Source organism: Oryza brachyantha, chromosome 2 (genome assembly GCF_000231095.2).
Source record: "Oryza brachyantha chromosome 2, ObraRS2, whole genome shotgun sequence".
NCBI lineage: Eukaryota > Viridiplantae > Streptophyta > Magnoliopsida > Poales > Poaceae > Oryza > Oryza brachyantha.
The window spans coordinates 14,365,519-14,384,570 of record NC_023164.2 but is presented as its reverse complement, the minus strand read 5'-3'; the positions used below and the strand labels follow the sequence as shown (position 1 = coordinate 14,384,570).

Below are 19,052 nucleotides of genomic sequence, written 5' to 3'. Positions count from 1 at the left end.
ATCATAGGCACTGCACAACGAGGGTGGCATAGGGAGGATGCAACGTGGAGTTTAGCATCCGAGGAGTGGTGCCGTGCAACGAAGTATCGACGCGCGACGGCGTGAGGCACAGCGGAGCCAGAAGGCGCAGGGGCAAGAGGCGCGTGAAGTCGTTTGGCACGCGACAATCTGCTGCGGTGATGGATGGACATGCGAATGTGTGAACGTGCAGAGGCAACTGAGGCGTGTAGCCGTAAAGATGTTTTAATATGTTAGCTTCATTTAATTATCCCGTTGTAACGGGATACCGTGCCGTAGCTACACTAAAAAAAATATAAGAATGTGTAAGGAAATAAAAAACAGAAAAACTGCAGAACGGGATTTCGTTCCGACGGAATAGTTAAATGAAGTTTTGCCTCAGACGTATTTGCTGCTACGTGATTAGCCAGCCAACGGCGCACGTGACCTCAATTAATTTGACTATGTAGATTGATCAACAGCCAGCTCGAGAGTATGTATATGCATTCACGGCTAGCTGTTGCATGCACCTACACACGCATGTCCTCTCCCGATATCGTAGCCGTTAGCTAGCTTAGCTAGTAGCCATCCGATCTCCTTATCGCCCCGCACGCGGCTGCCAAATGGCGGTGGGTTTGTCGGAGGAGTGCATAGCCATTCAATCAACTGATACCTCCTTCTGGTATCTTTTCGATATCATCTGACACTTTGTTGATACTAATCGGTATAATCCAGATTTTCATATGGGAATCAAGTGATACCTATCAATATTTACTGATATCCGTTGGTACATGCTAACATCATATGGTATCACCTGGTATCATGTGCACTCTTAATCTCTCAGTAATCTCTCAAGCTGCCCCCTTGTATCATGTGCACTCTTAATCTCTCGAGCTGCCCTTGTTACGCAGCGCTATGATACTACGTGGAATGCAGGCTGGCGAGGCGTTTGATTTGCTGACAATTGGCTATTGACTCGATGCATATACCACAACTGTACTCTTTCATGAAAAAAAAAAGAGCCACTCAGCAAAAATGCGCATCCCAGAAATTGACCAACAATCTCACAAAAGAAAAGAACAGCCAACTGGCATCAAAGGAAAATACATGTGTTTATTTCTCATTAGATAACAGTACAAATCATCAGCAGTTTGGTGGGGCAACATGTTACTACATAGTATGAAACAAACAAAAATACATTCTTTATAAATGCAAAACAATCCTTGTTTGCCACTACTTCTCAACAGCTCATCGCTGAAAGATAACATACACCGCAAACATCTGTCCCTGGAGTGAGACAACAATCAACCATTTTTAGGTTAAACTACTTGGTAATTGGTAGTCACCAAACGAGCCCTCTGTGAATACTTTGGCGGGTTACCATCCTTCAGGGGACGGATTCCAGTAACCTACAAGGCGAGCAGAAAAACAACATTACCATAAAATGAAACGAGAAGGAAGATCAAATATAAAGTGTGAATCTGTCTAACATGGGGAAAACAACCTTCAAATCACTGAATGTAGTCGATGCAGAAAATCCAATAGATATGGGGAAAAACGTCGATGGATCAGCTGGGGGGACAACGAACTCCATGGAGCCACTGCAAACAAGGGGGAAATCAAGACTTAGCAATACAGGAGGAAAAAAATAATAGAGAAACAAAACATGATTATATGAACTCGTAATTCATGGACCTGCGATTCGACTGATCGATGAGGAGAATGGACCATTCCAACACGGAGTTTCTCGAGTCATACCTGTATGCACAATGAAAGGTGAAATAGGCATCAGAACAATCAGCTTTAACTCTGCTGTCTACAACATTGCCATCAAGGAAATAAACCCTATCTAGATAAAGTCACCACTTCATACAAGGGATTTGGACTAAATTTCGATAAATCCAAAATGCATCCTCTTATGTATACAGAATAAAATTTGAATACCAATACAATAGTCAAATAGTGTCAGGAGCAAAAGCTAGAATACTAGTTATCATTTGTTATTTTCAAATATAAGCATCAAGACTAAATAAGACAGGTTATCATCTAACAATTGTGTTGGAGGATTATTTTAGTATAAAATAAAAGGCAAGTTCACTAAAAAGGAACTTGAAACATTACTTCCACTCTCCATCAATCTGTCTAACACTCGGAGCCTCCCGGAGAGCAGGCAATGGTATAGATATGACAACGTTGTGCAAGTCAAACATCTCAGCAGCTTCATATTCAATGTTGACATAGGTTTCACTTCCAGATACTGATGGCCAGCAGTTGACTACGCAAAGAAAAAGCAAGTTAAAAAATGTACCAGAGCAACCAATCGAAGAAAAAGCATATTTTTGGAGTTAGTAGATAGAAGAAAATACAGTGATTATTCATGCACCTGATAGAGGTAAGGAAGACTCGTCCATCCCCTGGATTCTCCATTTAACCAGAGGAGTCTCATTTTGACCACTTGGGAATGGCCTGTTTGGATCTTTTGCCCCCACAACTTGTTGACTGTTAAACAAATCCTTGTTGATATTGGGGTGTGTTTTGAAGCTAAGTCCAGGGACATCTTGGTTTTCAATCTATAACACACAAATATGAATAATCAGCTCCGAGAAACAGTATCACAGACAAAACAATGTTGCTCAGCAGATATGCAGACATGGCACAAGAATCATTAGATGAAAACTAAAGTAATACAAAGAAATATTGTTGCTTTTCAGCAACACAACCATGGCATTATAAGCAAAAACAAATGTAAATGTAATAAAAAAAATTGGATATCGACATGTACTAGAAAAAGAACAGTATAGAATTTTTTGGCTCAATCTAACATTCTCAATATAACAGATGCACTCTATTCACCTAGCGCACATATCTCATATAGGTTCACATAAAAAGCAAACAAAAATTGCTGTATACATTCTTTGATTTGGGTGGTGGAAATTTCTAATAAAAACAAATTCAAGCACAAAGCTAGAACTCCAGAAAACTGTTACCTGCAACTGGATAAACCCATCTGCATCATTAAGGACCTGAAGAGCAAGGGTTCCTTGTACATCAAAGTTATTAACACCTCCATCTCTTTTAACTGTAACGTTGAGTTTTTCTTCAATTGTCACTGTCACAGGATCACTTGGTGGAAGAGGTGACACCCTCGACTGAACTGAACTAGGTTGTACATCCTCCAGAATGACTTCTCCTTCAGCTTTCAAAGATTCTAGGAACTGATTCGTCTTCTGTGTTTTGCCTAATTTCATACCAAGACCTTTGCTAGGAGCAGTAGCAGCTGCAGATGGACGACCTGTGTAAATGTTGCTAGCAAACATAAGTAATGTAGTAAAGCTGACTACTGCCATGGAAATACTGTTTTACTAATTTAATCTTGAAAGATCCAAATATCAAGTAATGTAAGAAGAAATCCCCAGTTTTACACATTTAGTTTCCACTTAAATGCAAAAATGTAACATCTGCTAAGAAAAATGCAGAGTTTTTAAGTTACCTCCTTTGGGCTTGCTAGAAAATGAGTCCATATCCATGCTCAGTCCACCTAATCCAGAACCACTTCCAAATCCACTACCAGTAATGCTCATGTCATTGAATGTTTTCTCGATTACCCGGGGACCAGATATTGATGAGTATCCTCCTTTGTCAAGCTTTCCTCTTTCCATCTGCATGAACACCAACCAAAAGTCACCACTTACACATTAAAAAATAAAGGCAATGCCATTGTAATTTATGTACAGAATTTTGCACAAATTGACAACTGTATAAGTTTGTAACTAAAGAAAGGCAAAATTTGCTACAGGGCGAAAAAACGCGTAATTAGCCAGTGGACACCGTAAGATCACGAATTTGCTGTAGGGCACCACAAATATATAGGAATTAGCTGGTAGACACTCCGGCCATTATTTTATTTATTTCTAAGTCAAAAATTTTAAAAATGACAAGATTGCCCTCAGTGGCCAATCCGTTGTGCCGACCAGAGATTGCAATTTCGGTTCGAAATTCCCGAAATCCCAAAATTTCGGATTTACCGGTCGGGTCCGGTAGCCAGTGTCTACTGGTTGAATATTTTGGTGAAAATAAATTTTGGAAAAAAATATCTAAACTAAACACTAATATCCTATCCAAATCCACTCCCCATCCCCACCGGCTGCTGCTACGCAGGTTTCCTCCTGCCCTCTTCTTTTTCTCTGCATTTTCTTGATTTTTTTCAGAAATTTTGATTAAATTTTAAATTTGAATTTGAAAATTTTCGTCCGAAATTTCCGAAAAAATTCCGAAATTTCCGGTTTTCAGAAATTTCGGTCCCCCCCCCGATAGAAAATTGCAAACCGAAATTTAAAACCATGATGCTGACTGGGTCTGGTCAAATTAAACCCGTTCGGTCTAGACGCCACACCACACCCAAAACATAGCCTACAGGGTGAGTGAGCCGGTGGCAGCAGCGGTGACCCAGCTGCGGCAAGGACAGCGGCGACCCGGCCACCGAGGGCAATCTCGTCATTTTTAAAATTTTTGACTTTGAAATAAATAAAATAATGGCCAGAGTATCTACTAGCTAATTACCACATTTTTGTGGTGCCCTGCAGCAAATTCCTGATCTTACGGTGCCCACCGGTAAATTACGTGTTTTTTCGATGCCCTATAGCAAATTTTGCCCTAAAGAAATGATATGCTGACAGAGAAAGAGCACAACCATAAAGTCAAACTAGAGACAATAACGTAATACCATCTTTCATGATTCAAAGTTCACTACATTAAACGTCATGTTTTTCTCTGAAGATATTATATATATTTTTAATCTGAAGAAAGGTGAAGTGCAGACCCTCATCTTATCAAGCTCACTGGCTTTCTTCTTCATCACATCCCTCGTTTCGTTGATTTTGCTTTGCATCATCAGCTTGTGTGCCTTCTCTTCATGGCTCTCCATCTCACAGTACTGTTTGACTTGTTGAACTGTTACATTTTCCTTATTTCCAAGAGAGATGGCTTCATCAAAGGCAAATATAAGCTCAAATGCTGTTTTACAAACACCCTCCTCATCAAGAGAGGGGGAGTATTCCGGCACCTATAAAACTGTTAAGGAGACCACGGTACTAGATTATTGACAAGAAAGAAAACCAATGCAACTTAGTAGCATGTCTGATTGTGGATGGATATACAAAGCCCTAAAATAGGTTCCATTAAAAAACATGATAGGCTCATATTTGCAATGTTTGCATGTGGGTTTCTATCAAAATTGCATATTGTCAATGTAGTGCCTTTCTTTCCTTTTTGTCCCCTTGGTAGTATATAATGACAGGCTCAACTAAACCAAGACATCATAATCTTTATTTCATCCCACAAAACAATCATTAGTAACATTATCTGGTATTTAGTCAGTACAGAACAATATATTGGTAGGATAAACAAACCTTGTTTTCTATGTTTCATAACATAGGATTGTATAGATTAGGTGGTTCTGAAAACTGGAACATTAAACATATGAAAAAGGATACAAGCTTGGAGAGCAGCCTCAAGGTGTCCAGATCTTCAAGAATATTGCTCTGTTTGTTTGTGATAAGTAGCAAATACAAGCCTTCTATTGGCTGATAAACATAGCGAACATTTTCAGTCTCAACATAGGTATGCTGCTTCCCAGTTCCAACCAGTTTGGGGAAAGCTGCAAGTAATCCTTCAATCCGTATGCGAGACATGTCAACAAACTGCCTTGAAACAAGTGCTGCAATTGAAAAGCACAGAAAAGAAACAACATTCAGTCTAAGCACTTAACTTTCTGGAAGGAAGCAGCAATAAGTAGTAAGCAAGAGAGGCATCGTTGTTCACTACATTGAATTTTACAGTCACAGGATTTAAGAATCTACTAAGGCTACAACATGATTAACAGTTAATTCAGTATTTGGGTTTCACAAATTTACTTAGGATGCTAAAACTCAGATTAGCATAGTTGACTGCTAAAATCTTGCCATCTCCATCCCAAAACATAATGGATTTGTGTAGCCAAAATCCCTTATATCTTGAGATGAAGACAGTATCCAAATACAACATTTTTTTTTATATGAGCAACAGGATTTGTTTGGCTACAACAGAATAATATACTCCATATGTTAAAAACCTCTTAGATATTAATAACAACACAATATATTAACAACTGAAATCTTTTGAGCCATCTAACCTTTTCCGGACTTTGAAATGATGGAAGCAGCAAGAACCACCTGGGGTACACAAACATAAAAAACAAGTGTAAGCATAAGCATGTTCCATAATATTACAAACAGTAAGAAATCAGTAGACTCACCATTTTTCTTGGTACTTAGAATCAAAGTGCTTAAAATGGGGTTCCGGAATTATGCTCCTGCCAAAGGGGGAGAACAAGAGAGATTATTCGATTATCAGTAGAACATAATACGAGACAGGGGTGGATCTAGTGTGGGACATGGGGGTTCAGTTGAACCCCAAAACTTTTTTGGAACAAAATCAACCTGTTATTAAGGTTATTATTAAGGCAAATTAAGCCAGATCCAGAAGAGAACCTATCTAGGGTTCATGATGCAAATTCCAGAAGTGAAAAAAAGTAGAGCGCGTATAGAGAGACGAGAAAAGAGGATCTGGATGGATGGATGCTCACCGAGGACGACAGCGCCCCCTGCTCGCGGAAGATCAGCGCAGGCGGTGGGAGGAGAAGCCCGCCCTGGGCCGCCGCAAGGAAGCCCGTCCTCAGCGGAACGAGCGCGGGCGGAGGGGGGAGCTCGTCGGCCTGTCGCGTATGGGGAAGAGGATGTGGCGGAGGGGACGCCGGCGCGGCTGCTCGCCGGAAGAATGGGGTGGAGACCGATCTGCTCAGGGGGTGGGCCGGCTCGCGGGGAGAGGAGAACTCCCTCCCGGGAGTCACGAGGCCGATTGAGGAGACGAGCAGATCGCTCGCCGGCGGCGACTGCGGCGGGATCGAGCGGAGCGCGGCTACGGCTGAAGGACGAGGAAAGATAGCCTGGGGAGTTGCTGGTCCCAATGTCAGAGTCTTTTAGCCCTTACTAGCCTATTGTCTATACGGAATTTTATTAAAAATATTATTAAAATATTACTAAAATAAAATTAATAAAAATAATTCGATACATATGTCTTAGTTATTTATTTTTTCAAAAGTTAGAAGTAGACTAGTGGTGGGGTAGATGGCAGATTCATCGCTACCCACTGCCACCACTACTTATAAAAAATTTTGGAACGTTGAAATATTTTTGTTTGTTCATTGAAATTAAATGGTTTGATATATCTATGTCAAACTTTTGTAGAATTTGTGTATTTCACGGTGAGCATAAAAGATGATTGGTTCTATTTAGGGAAAATCCGGTCTAGTGTAAAAGATAATTGGTTCTATTTAGGAAAAATTTGGTCGATAGCATATCTAGACAGTCAAATTCATATGATACCGCATAGGCCGCGTTCGGCCGCTGGATAGAAGCTAACTTATGCTCTGGCATGGACAACGTAGTAATAGAATAGTATATGATTAATTAATTATTAATTATTAAAAATATAAAATAAATTAATATGATTTTTTAAAACAACTTTCCTATAGAAACTTTTTACAAAAAATACACCGTTTAGTAGTTCGGGAAACGTGCGCACGGAAATCGAGGGAGGTAAAGTAACTTACATTTTCAGCCGAACGTGGCCATAATCTTCTCCATTTCGCTTTCAACCACATCGCCACACTATTTTCTTTTCTTTGGTTTCTACCACGGCCATCAAGCAACATTGGCGGTAAGTTGGACCCACATATTGCTCATGCAAATTGATGACACTACCCTTTTGGTCGACCACATATAGCTTGTTCCAATTGCTCAGTTAAGTTGTTATCTTGTACCTTATCTCGTTAACCGTGTCGATAAAGATCCAAACCACAAGTAGGAGGAACAAAAGCTTTGATTGTTACCTGAATCGCTTGGATTTGCTTTATCCATGTAACCCTTTCTTCAATTTGATTGTTACTGTAATCTGTTTCAGGTAGACCAAGCCTTTGTTTGTTGTTGTTTCGTAGAAAAATACCACTCCATCTACTTCTTCACGACCACCACCAACCAAATCGTCTCCAAGAGCTACAACAAATTCTTCATCACATCCACCACCATAGACAACATCGAGACATGCAAAAAAAACCAAAGTTGTTGCTGCTGGTAGGAAGAAAAGCCTCCCCAACTCATTATGGTTTCTTTCCGCTATGATACGAAGATTAGATGTAGGAGCTTGCATCTCGTCTAATTGTTTTGTTGATTGCATCTTTTTAATTAAAGGGCTGATGGACTGGCGATTCGAGGATGAGGGCCAACGTGCATGTAAGGTTGGGTTATTGGGGTTGCCATGTACGCCACCGCAGTTGACGGCCTCGTCAACTATTCTAGTTAGGTTGGGTTACTGAAAGTGCATCTAGCCCCTAAATGAGGTTTTGGATGATTAATGACAATGCTAGCCAAGCATGTGTGCGCTAATGAGTTGTGATTACAGAGAAGATGAGAGATCTTTTTGATTGAAGGATTACTTGATCAAACTTAGAGCATGTGCGACCTGAAGCGACGGCTCTACGAAGACGAAGGCGCTCGAAGGCGTATTTTATTTTTTCTTTTTGAGTCGTAGGAACTCCGTACTAGGATAAGTTTAGCACCTCTCAAGCCTCGCCACTAACCCGATACACCTCCTAGAGAGATTAATCGTTGGATCATGTCTTAGAGAGAGTGTTAAGGTTAGTGAGTGATAGAGTGTCCATTCTCGGGCGTTGATGGATGCATGTGGAGTCAAGGTGGCCTATTACTCTTAGAGATTTATCTCCTAGACGGATAGGCGTCGCCCGCGAGCCTCCGATTCATGTGGATCGCCCGGGAGCAAGTTGTGAAGGTTGGTACCTAACCTCCGCAAGGGAATAGGTAAGATTGATAGTGGATTCTTGTGCTTTCTCATAGAAGGCTGCAGGGTAGAGCGAATTGCAATCTAGGGCTGGGCAAGCCGCCTTGATCTTGACCTTGGTGGTCGATCGAAGGGGTTGCTAGTTCCTAGTTGTGAATTCGGAGACCCGTGTTGGCCTTGTGGGAGGAAGCCAAGAGAGGGAAAGGATCGAGAGAGATCCCGCTCGCAGGAGCACCTCAACGGAGAGTAGGATCGAAAGATCCGAACTTCGGGATAAATCTCTCGTGTCTTTGTTCTTATGATTTCGTGTTCTGTTTGTTCCTGCGATATTTCTGCTGTTTTATTACACACATAATCACATCACGTTCCGAGGAACATCACCGAAAAGGTAGACTGTCAAGTCTGCATTTTTCACTGACCGGACGGTCTGGTGTTCTAACCATGACGGTCCGGCCAGAGCTCTCGGCCCAACCCGAGAGTGCCGACCGGACAGTCCGGCCCCTGTACTGACCGCTGCGATTTGAAAGTTTTTTCAGGACACCTATTCACCCCCCTCTAGGCTGTCTCTCTGAGACTTCAATTGGTATCAGAGCCTGTTCTTCTGAAAAGGCTTAAAAGCTTGAAGTGATCAAAGATGGGAGACAAGACTAGCGACGTTTCCAACAAAAACAACTGTAAAGATGAAGATGGTGGAGAATGCTCTACCAAAAAGGGAGCCTATATTGAGTTTGATTACTCTAAACTCAATACTTCATCATCTGACATTTCTATCTCTTCCGGCCATGCACCTTCCTTTGATGGTATTCACTATGGGGCATGGAAACATAAAATGAGACTTCATCTAATCTCCTTGCATCCAAGTATTTGGAAAGTTGTGTGCACAGGTGTGAAGGATATGCCGGAAGATAAAGAAGATCTCACTCTGTCACAAGAGCTCCTTATCCACCGCAATGCTCAAGCGGCAAGCGTGATTCTCAACTCCTTGAGCCCGGAGGAATTCAACAAGGTTGATCAACTTGATGAAGCCAAGAAGATTTGGGATACGCTCCGCATTGCTCATGAAAGATCAAGAGGGGTTCGAGAATCCAAGATTGAACTTCTTGAAGGGAAGCTAGGGAGGTTCGTGATGGAAGATGACGAAACACCTCAAGAGATGTATGACCGGATGATGGTCATAGTGAACAAGATCCGTGGCCTTGGGAGTGAAGACATGACAGATCATGTGGTGGTAAAGCGTTTGCTCCGGGCAATTTTACCAAGAAATCCTACCGTGGTGACTTTGATCCGTGAGTCAAGCGGTTTCAAGAGAATGACTCCAAGTGACGTGCTCTCAAGTATCATCTCGCATGAACTTTTGGAGGAAGAAGCCAAGGAAGTTAAGAAATATGTCACCAATGTTGCCCAAACCAAGAACAAGAAAATTGCATTCAAGGCAAAGAAGACTAACTCCAAGCTTCAAGAAGAGAGCTCAAGTGACTCGGAGAGGGAGGATGAAGAACTCGCTCTCTTGGTTCACAAATTCAAGAAATTCCTCCGCAAGAAGAGCTATGGGAGAAAGGATGAGGACCGGTACAAGAGGCAGTCCAAGAAAACATGCTATGAGTGCAAGGAGTTTGGCCAGTTTATAGCGGATTGCCCCAAGCTCGCTATGAACAAGGAGGGCAAAGGCAAGACCAAGTATTTCAAGAAAAGGCCCGGGAGAGCTCACATTGGTGAAGAGTGGTTCTCAAGCGACAATGAGAGTGACAAAGAGAAGGAGTCCAAGTCAAGCAACTCCAAGAGTAAAGGCGTCGCTACCATGGCCATATCGTCATTAAGCACGGAGCGGCTCTTCTCCAACTTGAGCGACGACGACGGTGATCATACGCCATTATGCCTCATGGCGCAAGGGCGCAAGGTATATCTAGCTCCCAAGCATCATGTTGACTCTAGCGATGATGATTATAGACCATGATAATGATGATGTTTTGCTTAGAAATTTTAGCAAACCCGCTCTCATTTATATCGCTAAACTCATGAAAGTGCTAGAAGAAAAGGAAGGATCTCTCGAGAGGCAAGAGGATCTCCTTATTCAAGAGAGGATAAAAAATGACTCTCTTGAAAAGGTCCTTGCCGGAAAGGATGAAAAGTTGGTTGATTTGTCTAAGGAGCTCACGCTAGCAAATCAAACCATAACCAATCTTTAGGATGTCAATGAAATCCTTGAGGAAACTATTGTATCCACGAATGTGAGGCACAATGGTATTGAGAATGAAATTGACAATCTTAAACACAACCTCTCCAACTCTAAGGACAACACAATAGTCAATACTATTCTTGATTGTGAGAAATGCAAAACTATTGACTTAAGTGTTGTTGAGACTAACAATGCAGCTCTCAAAGAGTTGAAGAAAGAAAATAAGAGGTTGAAGACCTTGGTAAAGTTTGGATGCATTCGAACTTACCAATCCAAGGATGCTCTCTTCAAGACAATCACCTCTTATAACAACAAGGATAAGAGGGGTCTTGGATATTCCCCCGACTCAAATGCAAGCCCAAAAAGAGTAATGGTCAATGGTAAACCATGTGTTGCATTTGTGAAGGAAAGGGAGTCAACTGCTGAAGAGGACACAAAAATCAGCCCTAAGGACAGACAGTCCGAACAGGGCCGGACAGTCCTGCTTGAGTCCTCTGTTCAACAGAGAAGGCAGGCCGGACGGTCCGGTCCGGCTCGGACGGTCCGGTCTAGCACCTCTGTTCAACAGAGAGGGCAGACCAGACAGTCTGGTTTGGGTCGGTCAGTCCGGTCAGACTTCTCGGTCTGGCAGAAGGGTCCGGCCGGACGGTCCGGTCCCAAGGACCGAACGGTCCGACCTGAGCTGGCTACCTGGCAGAGAGTACCAGCCAGACAGTCTGGTCCTACGGGCCGGACCGTCCGACCCCAACCGAGCAAAAAGGTTGACTTTGAGCTCTCCTTAGTTCATGAGGATCCAGCTCGAATCAAGCTTATCTATGGCTCTCATGTGATCATGAAGGACAACTGTGGACGTGTGGGTGCTATCTTCATTGGATCGAGTCAAGAGAAGCGAAGGCCAAGCATATGGATCCCAAAGGAGTTGATCACTATTGTTAAGGGACCCAAACTTAAACAAGTTTGGGTACCTAAATTGCATGCTTGACATGTTTCTTGTAGGCATACTCCTCCGGTGGCTCAAGTTAGGTGATCGATAGCGGATGCACTAATCATATGACCGGAGAAAGGAGTATGTTTATCTCACTCGACGAGAATGGAGGAAATTGCGACGACATTATCTTTGGAGATGACAACAAAGGAAAGGTAATGGGCTTAGGTAAAATTGCTATCTCCAAAGACAATTCTCTCTCAAATGTCCTTCTCGTTGAGTCCCTTAGCTGCAATCTACTCTCGGTTTCTCAATTATGTAAGCTCGGATTTAATTGCCTCTTCACCGATATAGATGTTACCGTCTTTAGGAGAGATGACAAATGGGAAGTGTTTAAGGGAAAATTAAAGGGGATCTCTATCTTATCGACTTCGACAATGATAGAGTTAACTCTAAATCTTGCTTAATCACCAAATCGACTCTTGGATGGCTTTGGCATCAACGCCTTGGTCACTCCGGGATGAGAAATTTGTCAAATCGTCTAAAGGGGGAGCACATTCTTGGCTTATCTAATGTCATTTTTGAGAAAGACCGAGTTTGTAGTGCTTGTCAAGCGGGGAAGCAAGTTGGAACCTTCCACCTCACAAAGAACATCATGACGAATACAAGACCATTGGAGTTATTGCACATGGACCTCTTCGGACCAATAGCTTATCTAAGCTTGGGAGGTAACAAACACGGTCTAGTAATTGTTGATGACTTTTCTCGCTTCACTTGGGTCTTCTTGCTTTATGACAAGAGCGAAACTCAAGAAATCTTCAAGAAATTTGCGAAGAGAGCACAAAATGAGTTTGAACTAAAGATAAAAAGAGTTTGGAGTGATAACGGAGGAGAATTCAAGAATACCCAAGTTGAAGAGTTTCTTGATGAAGAGGGAATCAAGCACGAGTTCTCCGCTCCATATGATCCTCCTCAAAATGGGATTGTGGAGAGGAAGAACCAGACACTTATCGAGATGCCTCGGACAATGCTTGATGAGTACAAGACTCCGGATGTCTTTTGGGCCAAAGCCGTCAACACCGCGTGCCACTCCCTCAACCGTCTATACCTCCACAAGCTTCTCAAGAAAACTGCATATGAACTTCTAATCGGTAAAAAGCCAAACGTATCCTACTTTCGTGTCTTTGGTTGCAAACGTTTCATTCTTAGCAAAAGGCCTAGATCATCTAAGTTTGCATCCAAAGTAGATGAAGGTTTTCTATTAGGATATGAGGCAAACGCACGTGCCTATCGGGTTTTCAACAAAACCACCGGTATTGTTGAAGTCTCAAGGGATGTGACATTTGATGAAACTAATGGCTCTCAAGTAGAGCAAGTTGAAGTGAATGATGCGGGAATTGAAATTTCACGGGAGGATATAGACAACAAGGCTGTAGGTGATGTAAGACCCCGGGAGGTTGAGGGGGAGCAAGAGTAAGAACGAGATGTTCAACAAGAATCCTCAACCGAAGATGATTCCGTACTATTTGATGATGATGGTGGCAATAAAAACCTTGGGGATGGGATTAATGTGTTGGGCACATGTGAGCAAGAATCGGCTCTGGCCCCCACGGTGCACTATCCATGAATTCATCAAACAGTACAAAGGAATCACCCGGTGGACAACATCATTGGTGATATGAGGAAAGGGGTAACGACTCGATCCCGAATTGCAAGTTTTTGTGAAAATTACTCGTTTGTCTCATCTTTGAAACCAGTGAAAGTGGAAGACGCGCTTGGAGACCCGGATTGGGTAATGGCCATGCAAGAAGAGCTCAACAACTTCAAAAGATATGAAGTGTGGTCTCTAGTGGAAAGGCCCAAGCAAAATGTCATCGGTACCAAGTGGGTTTTCCGGAACAAGCAAGATGAGCATGGGATCGTCACAAGAAACAAAGCACGGTTAGTGGCCCAAGGTTTCACTCAAGTCGAAGGACTTGACTTCGGTGAAACCTTTGCACCGGTTGCCCGCCTTGAGTCCATTCGCATTCTATTAGCTTATGCCGCTAACCATGATTTTAAGTTATATCAAATGGACGTCAAGAGCGCCTTTCTCAATGGACCAATCTCCGAATTAGTATATGTGGAGCAACCGCCGAGCTTCGAAGATCCAAAGCACCCTTACCACATCTACAAGCTACACAAGGCTCTATATGGGCTCAAGCAAGCACCAAGGGCATGGTATGAGTGTCTTCGCAATTTCCTAACCAAGAACAGTTTTGAAATCGGGAAGGCCGACACTACTCTCTTCACCAAGAAATTTAAGAATGACCTGTTTGTATGCCAAATTTATGTCGACGACATAATATTTGGCTCAACTAATGTTTTATTTAGTGAAGAGTTTAGTAGGATCATGACCAAAAGGTTTGAGATGTCCATGATGGGAGGATTGAAGTTTTTCCTCAGCTTGCAAGTAAGGCAACTCAAGGATGGCATGTTCATTTTGCAAACAAAGTAGTTGAAAGATGTCCTTAAGAAGTTTGACATGGACGGCGCCAAGCCCATCAAGACGCCAATGCCGATAAATGGACACCTCAACCTTGATGTTAGTGGTAAGGAGGTAGATATCAAGGTATATCGCTCAATCATCGGCTCCCTCCTTTATCTTTGCGCATCTAGGCCCGACATAATGCTTAGTGTATGCATGTGTTCTCGCTTTCAAGCTGCTCCAAAAGAATGTTATTTAGTGGCCGTTAAGAGAATCTTGAGGTATTTGGTTCACACTCCAAACCTAGGGCTTTGGTATCCGAAAGGATGCAATTTTGAGCTAGTGGGCTACTTTGACTCGGATTATGCCGGGTGTAAGGTTGATAGAAAAAGTACCACAGGGACTTGTCAATTCCTTGGGCGGTCTCTAGTCTCATGGTCATCCAAGAAACAAAATTCCATCGCCTTATCCACCGTCGAAGCTGAATACATAGCCACCGATGCGTGTTGTGCCCAACTCTTATGGATGAAACAAACTCTCCAAGATTTTGGATACACCATCACTATGATCCCCCTCCTTTGTGACAATGAGGGTGCTATCAAAATAGCCAACAACCCAGTCCAACACTCAAGAACCAAACAGATCGATATACGACACCATTTCTTGAGGGATCATGAAACCAAAGGAGACATTTCCATAACCCATGTGAGAACCAAACACCAACTAGCCGACATCTTTACCAAGCCCTTAGATGAGAAAAGGTTTTGTGAGTTGAGAAATGAACTAAATATCTTGGATTCTCGCAACATTGCATGAAAAACGGCTTGACTTTTCAAATAGTTAAGTCAATTTCATACACATGTTAGAACAACATGAGTCTTCGTATTTCTAGAGGTCAATTCTTAAATAGAATTTGTCTTAAATACCAGGAGTAAGGCTCAAACATTCCCAAACAAAATTTCAAAATTCTTGTTTTTCAAACTTGGTTGCGAAAATTACTGAGTGCTTTGCGAAAACTTGATTTCTAGATTGCGAAAATGGTTGTTGACTTGAGAATCGTAGTTTTGTACTGATTGCTTGATCTGATTCTCAAGTTGAATAGCCAAATCTTCTTAGAGTCAGTTTCGCTTTAGCCTCTTTTACTTCCACCAGAGTCCAGTCTGGACCAGACAGTCCGCCCCCAACCAGACTGTCCGACCAGCCCCCCTCGGCCTGCTTCACAAAGTCCCAGCCGGACGGTGCGGCCCCTACCCGGACGGTCCGGCCGGCGACTTCCTTATCTGCCCCCAGGCCGAGCAGAGAGAGGAAATCTCTCTCATTTCCTTTGTCCCTCAAACCCTAACTCCCGCTCACCCCCATAGAGGCGATTTTGGGTTTGCATCGTTGAAAAGGCTTCGGATTCCACGTTTTTCGCTGCATTGGTGGTGAGGAACTCGCCCCCGAACGTGGAATCGACATTCACCAACTCCAGGTATTGGTTTCAATCTCTTTCTAGGGTTTTCACCTTGTTTTAGCCCGATCTCTAAATCTGTTAGGTTCTAACAACTTTCGACCATAGAAAACCACTTCGTTAGATGTCTAGTTTACCGATCTACTGGCCAAAATCACATAGTCAACCACCTGTTCTTGCCCGGACAGTCCGGTGTTCAAGGCCGGACAGTCCGGCCGGCCCTCTCGGTCTGGCAGAGCACTTGGACCCAACGGTCCGGCCCCTAGCCGGACGGTTCGGCTCAGTTTCTCTGTCCAGACAGTGAGCTCCGACCGGACTGTTGTGTGCTTGTCCAGACTGTCCGACCCATAGCCAGTCTGATTAATTCTTTGGCTCCACCTTCCACCATACTTCAACTCTTTCATGCTTCTTGATTCTTGCTTTTTTTTGTCCTCAGTCATGACTTCAGACAGGTGGCAAAAGGAAAGAAGGTGGCAACCAAAGGGGAGGCAAGCGAGCTGCTATCCGTAAGCGCTCCATGGGGATTGTGATTAAGTCTCCTCCACATCCCCGCACTCGCAGTCAGACAGGTCGAGAGACCGCTTCGCCTGTCTCCTCCTCATCCCCTCCCGCCAAGAGCAAGCAAGCCAAGAAAGCTAAAAAGTCCAAGAAATCCAAGAAGCAGAAGGGGAAGGAACCAATTGGTGGTAGCTCCTCTCAACCTTCCCGTCGTGAGTCGAGCGGCCGCCCCCTTGAGCTACGAAAAAAAGGGTTGTGATGCACTGTAACCAGTTTGAGACTCCAAGGAAGAGCATTGACTACATGAGATGCATGGGAAAGACCAGAGTTGATCATTTGAAGGCTCCAGAACAGTAGTACCTGCGTGAAGCAGATTACCGTTTCAAGACCCAGGTGCAAGTGAATTGGTACAACTCAGTATTCCTCGGCAGGACCAATTCCCTCATAGAGATGAAATGGGTGGATTGGGACTACTTGCAGACTTCTACTAATCCGGTAGCTAAGCAAGTGATCAAGATGTGCATCGACAAGGATGTCGGTGGCATCATGTGCTTGGAGAAGGATTGGAATGAGGAGCTGATTGGATAGTTCTTTGCGACTGTATTTTTTTAGGAGACAGAGGATGGGACAGAACAGCAGATGCGGTGGCTGACTGAAGGGGAAGAGTATACTGTGACCATGTCACAATTTGCCACCATCTTGGGACTCGATGCACTCGATCTGAACAAGCCCAGCATACACGCAGAGTCCCCAATGTCTTCAGAGGTGGTTCGCACCTTGTATGCAGACCGGATGTCGGCAAGAGCACTTGGCTCGACCAAGGGGCTCCTTCCTCATTACGATCTGTTACTCAAGCTTTTGAAGTCTACTGTTTCACCCAAGAGCGGCGACAAGACAACCCTTACCTCCAGGCACCATACCTTGTTGTTGCGCATGAGGGAGAATGCGCCTCCTTTCAGCATCATGAAGTATATCTGGCATGAGCTGCAGCAGATCATCCTGGATGCCTCCCGTGGACTTTCATATGCTCCATACCTGCATCTGATGATTGAGACAGTCACTGGTCTGTGTTTTGTAGCTGACTGTGCTCACCGCAGTTACAAGCCCATTCTCCCCAAAGTCAGCAAAGCGAAAGGAAAGTCTAGTGCCTCAGCTCGCCCCTCCACTTCGCAGATTCCTAAGCGCCCATCTTCAGGATCACTTTCTCCTTTCAAGAAAGCGCTCTCTGCTATCTTTGGGATCTGCAAGAAGACAGCAGTGAAAGTAAAATCCAACGAAAGAAAGATCAATCAGCTTCTGCGTGAGTCTGGGCATGAGATTCCCTCTGAGTCCGAGGATGAGGTCTATGAGGATCCCTTTGCTGCCTATGAGGCTGCCCGTACCATCGTCCGTGACGTCGGCGCATCCTCTTCTCGCCCTGCTCCTGTTGATAGTGATGTCGACACCGAGGAGGAAGAGTACATTGAGGAGGACGACGAGGAGTCCGAGGTGCCTGTAGCGGAGTCCTCAGAGGAGGCTGAGTCTGATGAAGGCGATGCTGCAGACGATGAGGAGGGAGACGTATAGGCAGAGGGGGAGCCAGAGCAGCAGGCAGAACAGCTGCCGGAGCAGGCGGCCCTAGAGCCTTAGGTTTCAGTTGGCCACTCTACTCAGCAGGAGTTTATGTTTGGTGCACCTCAGATGGAAGAAACAGCTCAGCCAGAAGTAGCTATAGAGACGGAGGCCACTGAGAGTGATGAGATTCAGACGGAGGACGACACTGCAAGCATCGCCTCTGGCGCCACTGAGATTGTCCCGTCAGATAAGGATTGACCATCTCATTCCGCTGCTTGCTCCCTTTTCTGGTGTATTGATGCCAAAGGGGGAGAAGTTGCAAAATTGAGAGGGGGTCAAAATGATTCTGAGTCTTTGTCGGCCGGACCGTCCGCCCTGAAGCCGGACAGTCCGGCCCCCTTTATTCTGTGTTCTCCACTTTTGTGTTGCTGGGATGTATTGACTGTAGGCTAGCTCGCATTTAATTTCCTTGCTATGTGTTGTGTGTTTGTTGCATGAACTCATATGTCTTACGTTAGAAAAATTCAAGTTTCATGCATAATTGCTTGTTGAAGGTAGCACACATCTAGGGGGAGCTAGATTTATTGCATCTCTGCATGTATGATGTTTTATTGTCATGCGTTGACTAGTATTGTTATCAATCACCAAAAAGGGGAGATTGAAAGTGCATCTAGCCCCTAAACAAAGTTTTGGATGATTAATGACAATGCTAGCCAAGCATGTGTGCACTAATGAGTTGTGATTGCAGAGAAGATGAGAGATCTTTTTGATTGAAGGATTACTTGATCAAACTTAGAGCATGTGTGACCTGAAGCGACGGCTCTACGAAGACGAAGGCGCTCAAAGGCGTATTTTATTTTTTCTTTTTGAGTCGTAGGAACTCCGTACTACTAAGAGGGGTCACTGGAATCTCTACATGCATCCTGGAGTAAGCCTAAGCCGAGTGGAGTAAGTTTAGGTCCAGTTGTAGTCTATGCTGTTTTTCCTAAAGCAGGGACAGGACGGTCCGGTCCTTGGTCCGGCCCCTGCTCAAGTCGAGTGTGTGGACGATCCGGCTCCAAGCCGGACAGTCCGGTGGCAGGACGGTCCGGAC

The 19,052-nt window shown here is 43.8% G+C and overlaps 1 protein-coding gene across 2 annotated transcripts; it reads right to left on the bottom strand.

Moving 5' to 3' along the window:
• Positions 1-1,064: 1,064 nt before the first annotated feature.
• Positions 1,065-6,994, bottom strand: LOC102701330 (coatomer subunit delta-1). 2 transcript variants are annotated; one of them, XM_006647257.3, is made up of 12 exons: positions 6,620-6,994; positions 6,290-6,346; positions 6,167-6,206; positions 5,490-5,713; positions 4,817-5,059; positions 3,488-3,656; positions 2,985-3,289; positions 2,381-2,567; positions 2,119-2,272; positions 1,693-1,755; positions 1,502-1,598; positions 1,065-1,406 (listed from the first exon to the last, which is right to left on the bottom strand). In XM_006647257.3, the coding sequence occupies exons 2-12, from the start codon at positions 6,290-6,292 to the stop codon at positions 1,317-1,319; spliced, it is 1,575 nt and encodes a 524-aa protein (XP_006647320.1). In that variant the 5' UTR covers positions 6,293-6,346; positions 6,620-6,994; the 3' UTR covers positions 1,065-1,316. The 2 variants fall into 2 exon arrangements, with proteins under 2 accessions (XP_006647320.1, XP_015689608.1); XM_015834122.2 differs by lacking the exons at positions 6,290-6,346; positions 6,620-6,994 and having other exon boundaries at positions 6,167-6,248.
• Between the last annotated feature and the right edge of the window lie 12,058 nt (positions 6,995-19,052).

What these genes read in the sequence shown, in the direction of transcription:
- LOC102701330 (XM_015834122.2), bottom strand. Translation starts at nt 6,248, where the DNA reads ATGCTTATGCTTACACTTGTTTTTTATGTTTGTGTACCCCAGGTGGTT. An exon ending in TGAGGCTGCTCTCCAAGCTT is followed by an intron (nt 5,060 to 5,489) that starts GTATCCTTTTTC and finishes ACAGTTTTATAG; the next exon opens with GTGCCGGAATACTCCCCCTC. An exon ending in TTCTAGCAAGCCCAAAGGAG is followed by an intron (nt 3,290 to 3,487) that starts GTAACTTAAAAA and finishes ACATTTACACAG; the next exon opens with GTCGTCCATCTGCAGCTGCT.